The sequence below is a fragment of the Protopterus annectens genome, chromosome 10.part0, assembly GCF_019279795.1.
Source record: "Protopterus annectens isolate FY-2018-M chromosome 10.part0, PAN1.0, whole genome shotgun sequence".
Taxonomy (NCBI): Eukaryota; Metazoa; Chordata; order Ceratodontiformes; family Protopteridae; genus Protopterus; species Protopterus annectens.
The window spans coordinates 1007285638-1007300924 of NC_056744.1; the positions used below are offsets into that span (position 1 = coordinate 1007285638).

A 15287-nucleotide genomic window follows, 5' to 3' on the forward strand; every position below is an offset into this window, starting at 1 on the left:
TAATTATGCTCCAAAAGTGAGAGAAAAATCACCTTGTTATAGTCAGGTTTATGTGTAATAATCTAGTTATAACAAGCTTGTTATAGCTAGGTTCATACATATAAATCTGTAACACACTTTGCGCTGCCACACAAATGGCAGTGAGAAGCAAAGTGGTAATGCTATTCAGACGACAGCTTCAAAGAGGCTACGGACCTAATATGCCTGTGTATTAAGAAAGATTGTGATAAGGTCTCCTGCCATACATGACCAGTTGTTAAGTGTGACCAGTATGTATTTGGAAGTAAAATCTAGAATATAAGTGTCTCAGTCCAACATTTTAACGATTGTTCTACATTACTGGTGTAAATAAGTAGTGAGTGGTTATAGTAAATAGAAAACAAATGATCAGTTTCCATTTCTTCTTCAGTTTTCTTCTGAAATGTCATGAAAGATAAAAAAAGGAACATTGATAATCAGTTTGGCTGGTATGGCTGATGAATGTTGTCAGATTCAAAATTTTAGTAAAGAAAAGGTGCAGAGTCAAGTTTTGTAAGCCTGATCATTATGATTCTTAAGTACAGATAACTGCACACTCTGTGTGCCCTTCAGATGCACGGGTGAAGTATAATATAATATCCCTAAAGCCCTCATCTGTTGACAAGGCAAAGAACGGTTGTATCACCAAAGATATGAACATTACTAAAATACTGTATGACAAAAGTAAGCTGTGTTTTAGTCATTCTCAGTTACTTACAGTTTTGTGAAAAGGAAGCCAGTGAGTACAATGCAAGAATTTCAGTGGATTTAAAGCCAAATAACATCCTAAGTTTTGGCTGATGGACTTTACTAGAATTCCGCTGCAGATAAATTGAGTGAAATTTCAATGGTATACCAGTGACCGCATTGTGCATGCTTCTGCTTAATACGTGGGACTCATTTAATGCATTTGTTTCTTTTGGAAATCTGGACACCTGCTGTTGAACAATAGTTAATTGATGGAGGTAGACAGCATGGTTCACTGGACATAAATCCAATATTGTAAACCAAAAAGCATCTGATTCAAATCTAGGTATAATGACATACCTATAAGGGAGCTTAACTCCCTTTTGTGTCACATTCCCACCTTTAGGAACATTTGTTGCATGTCTCTCAATCTCTTAGTGCAACAAATCTAGACAAAGTAAAAAATAATAGGGGTACAAAATCCCCAAAATAGTGACATAAGTTGCTAAAATAAGTTTTGTGTTAGCATGCATTTTCCTGACGGATATTAGGTCTAAAACATATATGTCTGTCATTATTTAATGACTTCAGTCCCTAGAGATTTGCCAGAAAACCAAATTTTTTGAGGAACATACCAAAAAGATGAGACAAAAATGTGGACATTCTGCGAAAGTCTGGGCAATTGAGAGGTATTTTGTAGATTTTATTTGTATGTTGCTTACTTCTAACTGGTTTGTGCAATGCATTCATAGTACTGTTGAGGATGGTGGATAAGGTAGTTGCCATGTTTAGCTAGTAGAACTAGTAAAGCAGAATGTAAGCCAGCTGCATTCCTTGTCACAAATGGTTGTACAGACTGTGGTTGCACAGGTTCAAAATAATAGACAAAATTGTCAATTATTTTGACCCCCCCCCTTAAAAATAGACTGTGTAAAGGTTTTTTTTTTTTTTTTTTTTTTTTTTATTGAAGTAAAGGATTAACATTCTGACTTCCTGTGAGTTTACCTGCAGCCTTTCCTTTCGCTTGAGGAATTTATCATATCATATCAAGTTTTCTGAAATGTGAACTGCACTATTTGAGCTATAAACTGCTTGCTTTTCTGTACAGATAGTTTGTTTATATGTGTAGTCCTTTATTCAGTTGTTTTGTTTTACTCCCTTTAAATTTTGCCATTTATTCTTTGTGGTGTGCATGTGGCTCCTGTATTATATCGATTACTTTGGTGACCCATGGGCTGTGTGAGGTTGCAGGAATTTCCAGCATTGCAGTAACATCAGTGCATTGAAGAAGGCAGCTGTTAGTTGTCGATACATAAATCTGAAATGTCCAAGTCTGTTAAAATAAGGGAAACAACAAAAGGAAAAAAAAATAATAATAATAAAAAACAGCTTCAACAGAAAACCTATTTGATTTTGATTAGGAAATTCTTGATTCAGAAAAAAGTCGTGGTACTGCTTCCTTTCTTTATATCTTTTGTATCAAAATAAAGGTTAGAGGCTTTAAAGCAACGTTTAAAATGCTTTTGTTGCTTACGATGTTTGCAGATGCACGGAATAGGTATTTTTTTTCAGGAAGTAGCAGAAAGTCTGCCTTTTTTTTTTTTTTTTTTTTTTGACGGTTGACTGGAATTTTTCCTAGGCTGTTGAATCCACATGCTAATGTAAACATACATTTTCACATTTTCAGGAAGCAACAGTGCTGTAACACTGGCTGTCATAACCCCCCCCCCTCCACAACCCCCCCCCGGGATTCAGCTTGGACTGTAGCTCAGGAATATTTTTGCATTTGAAACCATCCATGCCTTGAAGAAGGAAGAGGAGAAAAGAAGATGAAGAAAAAATCTTGAGTGTGTACTACAGGGTGAGGGCTGTTTTAGTCCTGCTAGTGGGTAGTGTGTAGAAGAAAGAGGAGAAAGAAACAGTTAAAAAGGGGATGGGTTAAGTTAGAAAAATAGAGGTCACATTTAGTACTGTAAATAGCATCCTAATGGCAGTAATGCTTGATGAGACGAGATGGAACATATTTGTCAAATATGCAATAAAGTCAAATGTGACCAGACACACAGACACACACATGCGCAATAATACTCTCTCACATGTGGACATACACACATCATAGCTCTCAACTAATCAGGGGCAAATCTCAACAGAATCGAAGACAAGTCCAGAAATAATCCGAGACAATCAGGGACACTTTTAAAATATTAGCACTACTAATTTGAGGCTGAAAGAATAAGAAAATGTGAATTAATATACATTTTTTGAACTAAAATAAGTCTATATCTCTTAATTACTGCTATTATTTATTAAGTGCAGTTCATGACCTTTTCTCCAACAGTTACCAGTTTTAAGAGGTGTTAGGTGGGACAGACCTAAAATCTGAGTTAAAATCAGGAACATTTGAAAGGTATGACTCACATGCAGCATGCACTTCAGTAAACACACACACACACACACACACACACACACACACACACACACACACACACACACACACACACACAAACACACACACACACACACACACACACACACACACACACACACACACACACACACACACACACACCACACATCAGCCTCATCGCTGAACAAAAGGCATTCCAGAAATATTTACTGGTCATTAAACTTCTGTCACTCACTGATAGGATTGCTTTACCACATTCTTATTTCTGTTGTTTTTCAATTTCAAATCTCAGTGGAGGCTGTCAAGGCTAGTGACATGAGCTGGAGGTCTATTTGCTTTCTGAGAAAATATTTGAAAAAATGTCATCTGAAAATATAGCACATATGATTTAGTAATGCAGCACAAAAGAAAAACTGTTCATTTTACAATGAGACTTTGAGATGTACAAGGCTTTGCCATGTATATATGAATAGTAAACTAGTGTGACAGTGCTGGTGTAACACAACAGTCTAGATTGTTTTAGTTACGTTGCTTAATTTCAGATTCTAAACCTGCAGTATTTAGTACTAGTTATATTAAATTATCCTGTTAACAGAAAAACCCTAGCAGGTTAGTTATTGATGCAGCCTGTACAGGGAGCCACCTAGTGGCTACTGTTCGGTCTTCATTGTACTGTTTGCAAATCCCAGGTTTCTACACCATCTTGTGCACCCAGAAAAGTGCATGACATCCAGTTTACTGCAGCTCTGAAAAACATTCTTGAGATTATCCCCATGTGCTGTTAAGAATAGTTTTCAATGCAGCTGTTTATGCATGACATTATTGCAGCAGCCGGGACATAACAAGTTTTCATCATTTCTAACATTTTAACTTCTTATGTTAGGGCCTGCATGATTTGTTTTCAGTATTTGCTCAGCCATCCCTGAAGACAGGTAGTTGTGCTTTGTGGGTCTTACTAGTTAATATAGATTAAAATGTATAGCACCTTGGAAAGTTGCACTACCAGCCTTAGAAGGGGGATGCAAAACAGTGCTCCTTGTTAGGCGGTGGCAAACATTGTAATCTGGCATGTCTCAGTGTTCCATTCTCATGTATGGTTTTAGACTTTAGCAATGGTTAATGTGCTATAAAATATTTGGCATTTACATTTTTAGTTGTTTGATATGCAGTTCAAGAGAAGTACAGTTTAACCAAGAGCCTCATGTCTTAAAGCTCTGGTATCAGAGCACTGTTTTCAATGTCATATCTGTTTTTCTTTTAAAATGATTTGCTTCTGTTTTCTTATTTACATTTTGCACCGTGCTATGTGTTACTTGCACCCCCATAAAGCATCTTGCCCCCCTCATCATTCCAAATATGCCTGTCCATTTTTCTTATTAAAACCCTTTGTAAAATAACATTTTTGCTACAATGACATCACTGAGGTTCACTGAGACTTTCAGAGAACTTTACCCTTGGTGATGTCAGCACAGGAGTAGCATGCGGCTGCATTCATCGACTTTACCAAAAACACCAGCATTCATGCATAGGGGTGTGCCTTTTAAAGTATAGGGATCCATCTCACTCAGTGATGCTGCTGCAAAATACAGCAAATTTATTTGGTAAATGGCTTAATAAAAAAGTTTAAAAGGCATTTTATTAACAAATGACAAAGATATATAAGGAAAGGTAGGAGTGAAATGCACTGCGGCACTTAAACCACTCTACGTCACGATGCATGTGGACGTGTCAACAAAACACTTCAAATAACATGGTTTAAATATGTAGTAAAAGACTCTGAGCAGTGATATGTTCTTTAGTTTCATAGTTTCTTTCATATTTTTATTTATTTATCCATCCTTTGCTGTCTGGGTTAGTCTCATTAGGCTAGTAGCCCTTTTTCAGGGGAGACCTGAGGTGGTATTTATACTACTAAGGGAAATTTGGCTGGTGCATTGGGGGAGTTGCCCTACTCTTTTTGATGGGTAGTTTCATAACTTTTATATCCTCCTGAGCTACCACCAACTGAAGCAGACAGGACCTTTGTTTAAATTCTCATCTATAGATGATGCGCTCAGGAGTGCAACACACGCCTTATGCTGCACTGCAGTCCATTTGCCTATTGTTGGAATAGAATCCGCAGCCTTTTAAGGTTGAAATGCAGTCAGTCCTCCATTTACATTTTTTTTCTCTTGTTGTCCGAGTTAATATTTTTTAATTAATTTGGAGTCCTTTACTCCACTGGCTGCCGTACAAGGATGTCATACTAAGCACTATTCATTCCACCCTGTTCTCATATTCTTAAATGTCATACCAGAGAGGTGTACCATCAGTCTGGAAATGGGACAGTTTTAAATATGAAAGAAAATGTTAAAATTAAGAAAACAAGTAAAAGTAACTATAACAATGCAAAATCTCTTTGTCCTACCATTTATTTTACATAACCTTTGTTTTGAGATGTTCATAATGGCTTGTCCTGAGTTATGAGCATATCAACTGAAAATATTTTTTTTTTCTTTCAGTCAGTGACAATCACTAAATATGTCTTCTTAAAAATCCATCTGAATAACTTTTGGGTAATGCTGCTGTATAGCAAATTACAAAAAATGTAAAACTCCAGCCTGGTTTTACACTACCAAGCCATCACCATTCTAAAGAATGTGTGTAAGAAATGTACCAAAGGTACTGTTGTCCCTGCTGTTATACACGCCCAGCTTCCATAATTCACATGCATGGTTTATCATTTGCAAGTCAGGAGTTTTGACATCCACCATCTCATAATTCACAGTGGTAGTGTCAAAATTGTGAGTTATGCCTGTTTTGGGAATGTTTGTCTCATGAAGGCTGTTCAGTGTGTTCCACTTAACACTAATCACTCTGAGGGTAGCCCATGCATTGCATTCTTCATGCAAAAAGAATCATTTCTTAAAGAGGAACAACACTGAATTTTTAAGACTTTTGTTTCTCCTTTGGTACAAACTAAGCTTTTGCATAGAAAATGGCTTGGTTGGTTCAGTTATTCATGTTTTGTTATCTTGGTAGTTTTTCTTGATGCAGAGAGTAGTAAAATAAACAGACTCTTGTATTTATTTGTTGATTGTTACCCACTGGACAAATTGTCCCTTTTCAGGGATGAACTAGGAGCACTTTCTCGTTAAGTGACTCAGTCACACGGTGGGATCAATGAAGGTGGAAGGACTCAACCCCTGTACTCTGGGCACAGGAAGCAGTTCATTAACCAGTCAATGTTTTTACTCCCTGCACTAACTGCCAGAGCTTTTATAATCTTGCCATTGCATTAAAATTCACAAAGCTAAAAGTTAAATTGAGATGGAATTGTGGTGTAAAGTGTACCTGATATGAAGTGTTTTTGGTCAATTTCTTCTTAAGGCATCCAGTAAAACTATATATGAAACTGATTAGATTGACATGAACTAATTTTGCTGTCATGGTACAAGTAAACTGTTGTGCCATTTTCCACGTCTAACTTTTTTCTGTGCTGTTCAGTGTTGTTTGATGTGTGGAAGTTTACAGTGGTTGCACCATATTTCAAAAGAAAGACACATTATTCTTCTCAGGTCTGTGCTCCACAGCCTGATCTAAGATTCTGAAACAAGTAGTGCCTGTACAGTTAACTTGCCCTAAGTAAAAGTTCCAGCTCTACAAATTGTATGGGACAGCGAGGTGCTGTGAAGTACACCAGGTATATTCCGTGTGTTTCTTGGTGACAGTGTCATCAGTGAAAGATATGTACTCATCGTGTAGATTGTGTGGTCATTCTAGGATCAGTTTTGAATGTCCTGAATATTAAATCTTACCAACTCTGATGAAAATTCAGTGGTTTAGCTAACAAATTCATGAAGGTTTTTTTTTTTCACCCAATATTAGCTAGCCTTTACTGACAGTTTGTGTTTTTCTTCCATCCACAGGTATTTTTTTGCAGTTCTGACTATCTTGACTATTTTGGGACTCCTGAATGGACTGGTTCTTCTTCCGGTACTTCTTTCCATCATTGGGCCTCCTGCAGAGGTAATCTGAATCATGATTCTGTCATATACCATTGTCACTATTAAAAGACCTTTTATCCTTAATATTTGCTCCTATTGCAAAACTAAGCAGATACAACTATGTCTAATGTGGTGATGTGGCTTGTACTTTTAATAGGTAGAAACTTGGACATGGAGTTTGGAATGGGTAGCGTTAGCAGAGAAATAAATAATGCATTCAGCACATGTGAATGGTGTGACAGGGGTAGGGAAGTGGTACCAAGAAGCCACCACCCCACTAATGTGTGGTAACAAGCTTGGCACCTCTGTGAGTAGGCACAGTAGAGTTTGCAAGCAAATGTAGGAAGGGGTAAGATAGAGAAGTTCTGATGCCTGATAGTGGATGACATCTCCCAGTCCCAGTTTGCTCAGTTGTCACCTATAATGAACAAATGGGCCATAACGCTCCCACCTCTAGGGAACAAATGGGTCAGTGGAGCAGCTGGGAGGGTGGGGTAAGATGGCCACTGGGGTGGGGGCTATGATAACAACAAAAAAGTACTAGTTTATTAAGTAAAACCCTGCTTATGGACATTGTAAATCAAGATTCTTAACTGAGGAATCATTGAGTTATTTTATTTTTACATTTATTAATTGGGAATGCACACTGGTCAGTGACCCTTTTTAGGTATGATCTGGTTTCAATGAGCAAAAATAATTTACAGTGCAATTAGGTAACCAAATAAAACTTAGTAAAGCATTTAATAAATGAATACAATGAAGATGACAGCAGATATTTTTAGTGTATATTTTTAAAATATTTAAAATGTCATCACTGGCAGTGTGCATTTTCCTTTTATACAGGACACATTTTTCCAAACACATAATTGGGATGATGCGTACTGCTTTGTTGTTGCAGTAAAAAACTTTTATGAAAAACAGTCACAACTCTTCAGCAGATTTAATGTTTAATGACTCCCAGTAGTTGCTTATTTCATTGCATGTTATAGTCCACTAACAAGCAGACCATTCAGCTGAAATGGAAAATGGTCAAACAATAGCATTAAAAAGTAAGAAGTACAGATAATAGGTTTATCAGACTGATTCCACTTAGTGTTATGCCTGATATGTAGAAGTGTGCCGTGAGCACTGTGTCTGCACACGTACTCTGTAATTGGATGTGAACATTCTCTAGCCTCCTAGCAATTCTTGTGTTTGAATTTTGGAAGGTATTCTGAATCTTTATGAAACAAATGTTTGCATGTGATAGTATGTTGCCATTGTTAATCCTGTCATAAATTGTGTGTGTGTGTGTGTGTGTGTGTGTGTGTGTGTGTGTGTGTGTGTGTGTGTGTGTGTGTGTGTGTGTGTAAAACTGGCAGTTAAGGAGATGAGAATAGAGAGGTTGTGAGGAACTACAATAGTGAAGGTCATGCTCACCTCTTATTTTCAGGTCAGATGTATATAGTAAAATGTTCTTATGTTTTGGTGAGTGATATTAACATCATCTAATATTTATCCAGGTGACTCCCATAGATAATGGCAGCCGTTTGCCGACACCTTCCCCGGATCCAATCCCACCACCCATAAACCATCATGGATTCTACACACAGACACGCCCAGCTTGGAGCAGCACCTTTTCTGAGACTTCAGATTCTGAATACTACTCCGAAACCACCACCACGTCAGGCATAGGTGAAGATGACTTCAACCATTCTGGTCAAAGTCCTTACATTGTTCCTCCATCTCAGCAATCTCAGATCCTTGTGGAAGCCAGCAAGAATCCCATATTTCCAAAAATCACAGTAAGTAACACTGATTAAAAGCATTTGAAAGGAGTAGAATTAAGATGGTATTTTTTTTTGGGGGGGGCAGGTTCTAGTAAGTTAGTTATTTTGTTTAGAATTCTTGTAATACTTTAACTGTTACATTTTGGAACACTGACTGTTTGTATATGTTGTGCCATACTGAGCCCCCATTACTCACATTCTGGATGCCACTTCAGGATTTATTTATAAGTGTTACGTTTCTGTAAAGCTTCACTACAGTAAGAATGTCTGAATCAGTGTAGTTTATGGCCTGCAAACTGCAGCAGGTGGGATCTTGTGTAGCCTCATATTTTCCCTTTCTTCTTTTCACTGAGCATTTTTTATCATCATTATGGTGTTTGCCAAACATATAGTCTGTCTAAGCATATTAGCATAATCATTTTAAGCCACCAGATGGCAGTGTTGTAAAACAGACTTGAATTCCTGCATTCTTGAACCAGATCACAAACCTTTGGGTATCCCACTGTCCTTTTTCTGGTAGTCCCCCATAAGCTGCAACAAATTGGTGATCCCAGGTTAGTTGCTAATGAGGTAGTAATGCTACCAGTTTTTGTCTGTATGCACTGTTGCATGCTATGCACTTATCTTGCAGTTTTCAAAGCAAGGAAACATTATTTGCTTTATTATGGCTTACACAATTGTCATGTAAATTCAGGAGCCTTGATTCAACACAGAGTCCAGATATTAAGAAAAAAACGAAACCAGGAACCGCCACACAAAATTCCAAAGCAAGTATTACAGTTCCAGTAAGGCAGTAAGCAGAGCAGATAGTAACTGCTATGTATCGCTGTAATAACGTTCACCAGTCCACCAGGTAGCAGAAGAAACTTTTTAATAAAAAACAGTTAAAAAACAAGTTGAGCGCTTTCATCTATAAGTAATAGACTTCATCAGAACACTTTACAATTGCAAAATGAAGCTTATATACTCTCACACGTTCATCTAATAGAATAATTAGATTCAATTAACTAAAATATTTTAACCCTTAACCTGCTACCTCTGTCTCTAAACACCCATCATGCCGTTAGAATTACAATCACAGTTATGTATCTGCAATAATACATTGTAATTAGTTTTATGTATCCACACACATTAGTCCGAGTACAAATTTCCTGTAGGCAGCCAAGTACCATGAGTTTGAGTGCTCATGTACTGTAATGGGCTGGCATCCTATCCAGAAATAGTTCTCTGCTTTATACCCCTTGCTTTCAGTCTCCTCATGACCCTGATAGGATAAAGCAGGTATCAGAAAAAGAAAGAGCAAATGTTTTGCAGCTAGGTCGAAATCCATGCTTTTACATGGCTGTGTTCTACAAAGTGAACTGGCACCACATCTGTGTGCCCTGTTCAGTCACAGCCTCACCTCAGGCTTTGTCCCTACTGAATGGTGCACTGCTACAGTCATCCCTCTCCATAAAGCGGAGCACCTACAGACACTGGGAATTATCGCCCCATTAGCCTGATGAGTCTGATATGTAAAGCTATGCAGCACATCATCGTGGACATGATTAACAAAGATATAGGAAATCTCCAAACTCTAGACCCCATGCAATTTGGCTTTGTGAAAGAGACATCATGCCTGCTCAACCTGGTTGACATCTTTGAGTCAGTTACCAGGGCTGTGGATGAAAGTAAAGCAGTGCATATAGCCTACCTCGATCTGGCCAAGGGCTTTGATACTATTCCTCACACGGGAAGTATTGATAAACTCACCAAACTAGGTATCAGCCCCTATATCACTAGGTGGGTTGCAAATTGGCTCACAGATAGAACACACAGTGTGAAAGTAGCAGACTCCAAGTCAGACTGCTGACCAGTCACAAGTGGATTCCCACAGTGATCAGTCGTGGGTCCTCTCCTGTTCGGCATCTACTTCTCAGAAGTCCAGGCCAACACGAAGGGATTCCGGCTGACCACATTCGCAGATGACTGCAAGCTGGGAACCATTATTAACTTCCCAAGTGATACAGACATCCTACAGAAAGGCCTCACTGAGACCAATGACTGGTGTTGAAACCATGGCCTTAAGCTTAACGCCAAAAAATGTGCCATCATCCCCTTTGGTAAAAACTCAGTCCCCACTGATTACCACATCAATGGGAGCCCACTGAACACTGAAGGTATTATAAGAGATCTGGTGACACAGGTTGACAGCAACCTCTCTGACCACCACATTGCCACTGTGGTCAGAAAGTCCTTTTATGTGGCACATCTCATTACCAAGAGGTTTGCATCCAGGAAGAAAGAGGTCATCGTCTCTCTCTCTACTCTTCCCTCATTAGACCAGTCATCAAGTATAATGCCTCATTTGACATGTACCTCACTAGACACCTGCAACAGCTGGAGAGGCCACAGAAGTACCTCCCAATGAGGATCATAGGCATTAAACACATGTCCTACATGTACAGACTCAAAAGACTCCAGCTGTTCGCTGTCTCATATCACCTACTTAGAGGTGATCTCTGCTTGACTTAAAAAGCCATGTCTGACCCAGCTCTGTTAGAAATGCTACAACTAAAGAAATCCCAATCCCCCTGCACCACATGCTCCAGAGACCTCAACCTCATTACCACAATCAACAGAACATGCTGGAGGGACAGGTTCCTCACCCAGAGACTGCCCATGCTCTGGAATAGACTTCCCATACATGTCAAGCAGAGCACCTTGCTGACCCTCTTCAAGAAAAATCTTGATGAGTGAATGGGTAATAGAAAGTTCACCCCAGGGATCACTCCAGTGGCTCTACTTGATAGAGGCACTGGGAACTAACATCGGGCGTCACAATGCCAGGGCACGTCTATGGGCTAGGCTTGTAAAGGCTCCAGGGCCATTAGCCTCGTACACACCTATGAACCTGTAAACATTTTCCTACTTAGTTGGCAATTTCCTTCTCTCTGCCTAGATTTGTTAGTTAATTCATCCTTAGGATGTCATTTGGGCCTTTATCATAATTTTTCTCAGAATGTAAACATATGTGCATTGTGTTCTGATAGAGTTGTATAAAACATATATGTTTTGTGGCAAATGTTCCACCAGGAGCGATTAGTAGCCTGAAAGTAAGATTAACAAAACATCAAAATAAAAGGAGTGATGAATCTGTACTGCTGTCTAAACTGAGATGCAGGAAATGTCAAGTACCTAGGCAAAGGCAAACCCAAACTTGTCAGATTTATGAAGTATATGAAATTATGTAGATTTGAATTTTCTCTGCATATTTTCATGTGCTATGACACCATTTCCTTGGTGAATATAGACATACAATTCTGTAGTGACATTATAGTAGACTGATGTGTGTCTCCACCTAAGTGTAAGTGGCTGCCTTCTTTCCGTGGAATCCTACAACACAGGAACTATTTCATGCCAGTGGTTGTCTTCATTCTTCATTTTGTGGAACCTGTAGAAGGCCTGAGAACTAGAAAGTAGATTTTGAAAAACAATTTCAGTCAGAGTTTGTTTTCTAAATGCATTAATATCATCCGGAATGGGCATTCCTGCCAAATATGTGATTTGTTACCTGTAACACTATTGTTTCTCTGGGACTGTACACGATGTTGGGTACTGTTGCTTGGTTTAATTACTTCTCGGAAACTAATGACATACCTATCATAAGTGAGCTGATTTACTTGCCAGGTTCTTATTTGGTACTAACTGTCTAAATGTATCTCTTTTAAAATTAATAGACTTATTGAAAAAGTGAACAATGTGTTTCTTTTCTGAATTGTTAGATACACCAGAAGTGTTCTGTGAGAATATATGTTATTCAATGACACAGGAGGATGAATAAAGTCTTAATGTAGCTTGCATACCGCTCAAATTCTTAGAGCAAGAAATCTGGACAAAGCCACAAATAATGGGGGGACAAATGCCCAAAAATAGGGACAATTTTTAAATATTAATCTTACAAACTTAGAAAGTTGATAGAATAACCAATGTTGCATTGGCATGATTTTTTGAAGGATATGAAGCCTGAAAATCAAATGTTTGCCGTTATTTTCTGACTTCAGTCCTCAATAATTAGTCAGTGATTTGCCAGAAAACTACACATTTATGAGAAACAAACCAAACATATGAGTCGAAAATCTGGACAGTTGAGAGCTATGGTAGCTTGTGGCAGTGTAATGTATTTTCTGCAATTTTAAGAAGGAGAAATAAAATGCAGATTGATTTGTCACGCTGATAAAAAGTCCTGTAATTACTGGTATGCAGTTCATTTGTATTTACTGAGCATGAAATCCAAGAGATAGTAGTTAAGGAGCCTACATGGAGGCTGAAGGAATCAAACCCTGTGTTACAGATAGCAGCAATTTAACAGCTCATAGCCCTAATCCTAGGCCCTGACATTCAGTACTAACTGACAGACCATTAGTAATGAATTGTAAAAGAAGTGAGGAGTGATATGTTAAAGGTTGCTTGGCATTTTGTACATGAAATTCAACTGATAAAAATGCTGGCTTTCTTTTTTTTTTTTTTTCATTTTTCTTTCACAAAATTTAAGCTGGTTGGACCCTCCCAATGACCCATTGTATTCTTGTCATTGTCTTACATATTTTCTTCATGTGAAGGAAGATCAAGAAATGAATACTCAAGAGACATGCCATTTAACAGATAGAAACTTTTTTATATGCTACTTATATTCTCTAAGATGCATAAGTCTGTAGTGATTTTCATACTGGGAACCCATATCCCTACTACTAACATTCCCTGGCATCATTCCCCGGCATCATTGTTGAATGCTGTCTGCATTCCTGTCTTTTGCAGACATGCTGGTCTCTACTGGAAGTGCTTAGCAGGAAATGAGAGGTGACCTGTGTCTGTTCAACCCAGCCTGTCCTTCAGTACCATGGCCATCAGTCAAACCCAGGTCACTGGCATCCCAGAGTTGTCAATATTTGCCTTTGAGCTAGCTTAGTCAGCTTTCCATGAAAACCATTAAATGGCATTAAGGGTGTAGGCTAGTATAGTGGCACTGTTGTCAGGATGTGGCTTGTAGATTTTTTTATTAAATAGGTAGTTCTAGACTCCATTGTGCTGGGACAAGGAATAGATATTTTTGTAGTTTTACTCTTTTCAATTAATTTCCCCTAGAAGTTGAATTCCAGCTACCCCTGATGTTTACTCGTTTTTACACATATGTATGGGATTGACTTACAGGACTAACATAATAACTGCAGAGAAATTTAAAATAGTGATCTAATTATGGAGTAATGAGTCATGTTTTGATTAAAATGTTGTGCAAGACTCTAGTACGGCAGATTTAAACTTTACTAAAAAATGACTAGAGAAAATCTCTGTTTCCCATTTGGTCAGGAGAGGCTGAGTCAAGGTACATCTGAATGCAAACAAAAAAGAGGCAGATGCCAAAAGTCCTCCAATAAAAGTTAGCGCTTTTTGTCACGTTTATTCCACTCAACTTCTTGTCTGAAGAAGTTGAGTGGAATAAACGTGACGAAAGCGCTAACTTTTATTGGAGGACTTTTGGCATCTGCCTCTTTTTTGTTTGTTTCTACTAGTTTGTGTTGTTTTTGTTTTTACATCTGAATGCATACACTACTAGTATAAGATGGGAGTAAGGCTGTCATGTTAACTGCAGAGTGAACAGTGGCTGAAGTATTACTTGAACATAACCCTTTTTTTCATCTTTCAACAGGTTGTAAAACCTTACAAGGAGGGGCAAGAGACACCAGCCCGAAAGGATCATGTGAACTCTACAGGACCACTGGAACCCACCGTAGACTCACTGAGTTCACAGATCATTTGTCAGGACAACAAAGACTTTCATCAGCAAGTACAGGGGGACAGACAGCAGCAGTTCCCCAGCCACAGACTGCATAGGCCAGGAGGACCTAATAACTCTAGTTCTAGGACTCATCTGAGGCCTCAGTGCAATAGCAGATCACATTACTCAAGGACTACACTGCCAGCGTATAGCAACAAGCTAGAGGGGCCTAACAGTGCCTTTACCACAGTGACTGCCACAGCATCCGTAACGGTTGCTGTGCACCCGGGCTTGCCGGGTTCATTCAGGGGTTATACACATGAGGGCTTTGAGGACAGCGAATCAGACTGCTTTGAAGAACCCTATATGCCCTCACATATGCCTCGGGGAAAATGTATGGACCCTTCTAAATCTGAGGTTTTAGAACTGCAGCAGCTAGAGCATGAAGGCACAAATGAGGAAACCTCTGGGAGGCACTAGGTAAGTGAAAATGGTATATAAAGAATAATTTCTTTCTTTGGGCAGGTGGTCAAGCATGTTCTGGAGAAGACATCCTGTCTGTAGTTGTTAAATGGCCTTATATTGTATGTTAGACTGTTTATCCATGTAAAAGTTTTTAGGGTGGCACAGTGGTGCAGAGGTTAGCATTGTCACCTCACAGAAGA

At 38.6% G+C, this 15287-nt stretch overlaps 1 protein-coding gene across 1 annotated transcript in view; it reads left to right on the forward strand.

The window, feature by feature from the left end:
- The window catches only part of PTCH2 (patched 2), a 154042-nt gene that overhangs the window by 131812 nt on the left and 6943 nt on the right, over positions 1-15287 (forward strand). The window contains exons 21-23 of the mRNA XM_044085763.1: positions 7021-7120; positions 8601-8882; positions 14554-15102. Coding sequence (XP_043941698.1) covers positions 7021-7120; positions 8601-8882; positions 14554-15102 — 931 coding nt within the window. The remainder of the gene's footprint in view (positions 1-7020; positions 7121-8600; positions 8883-14553; positions 15103-15287) is intronic.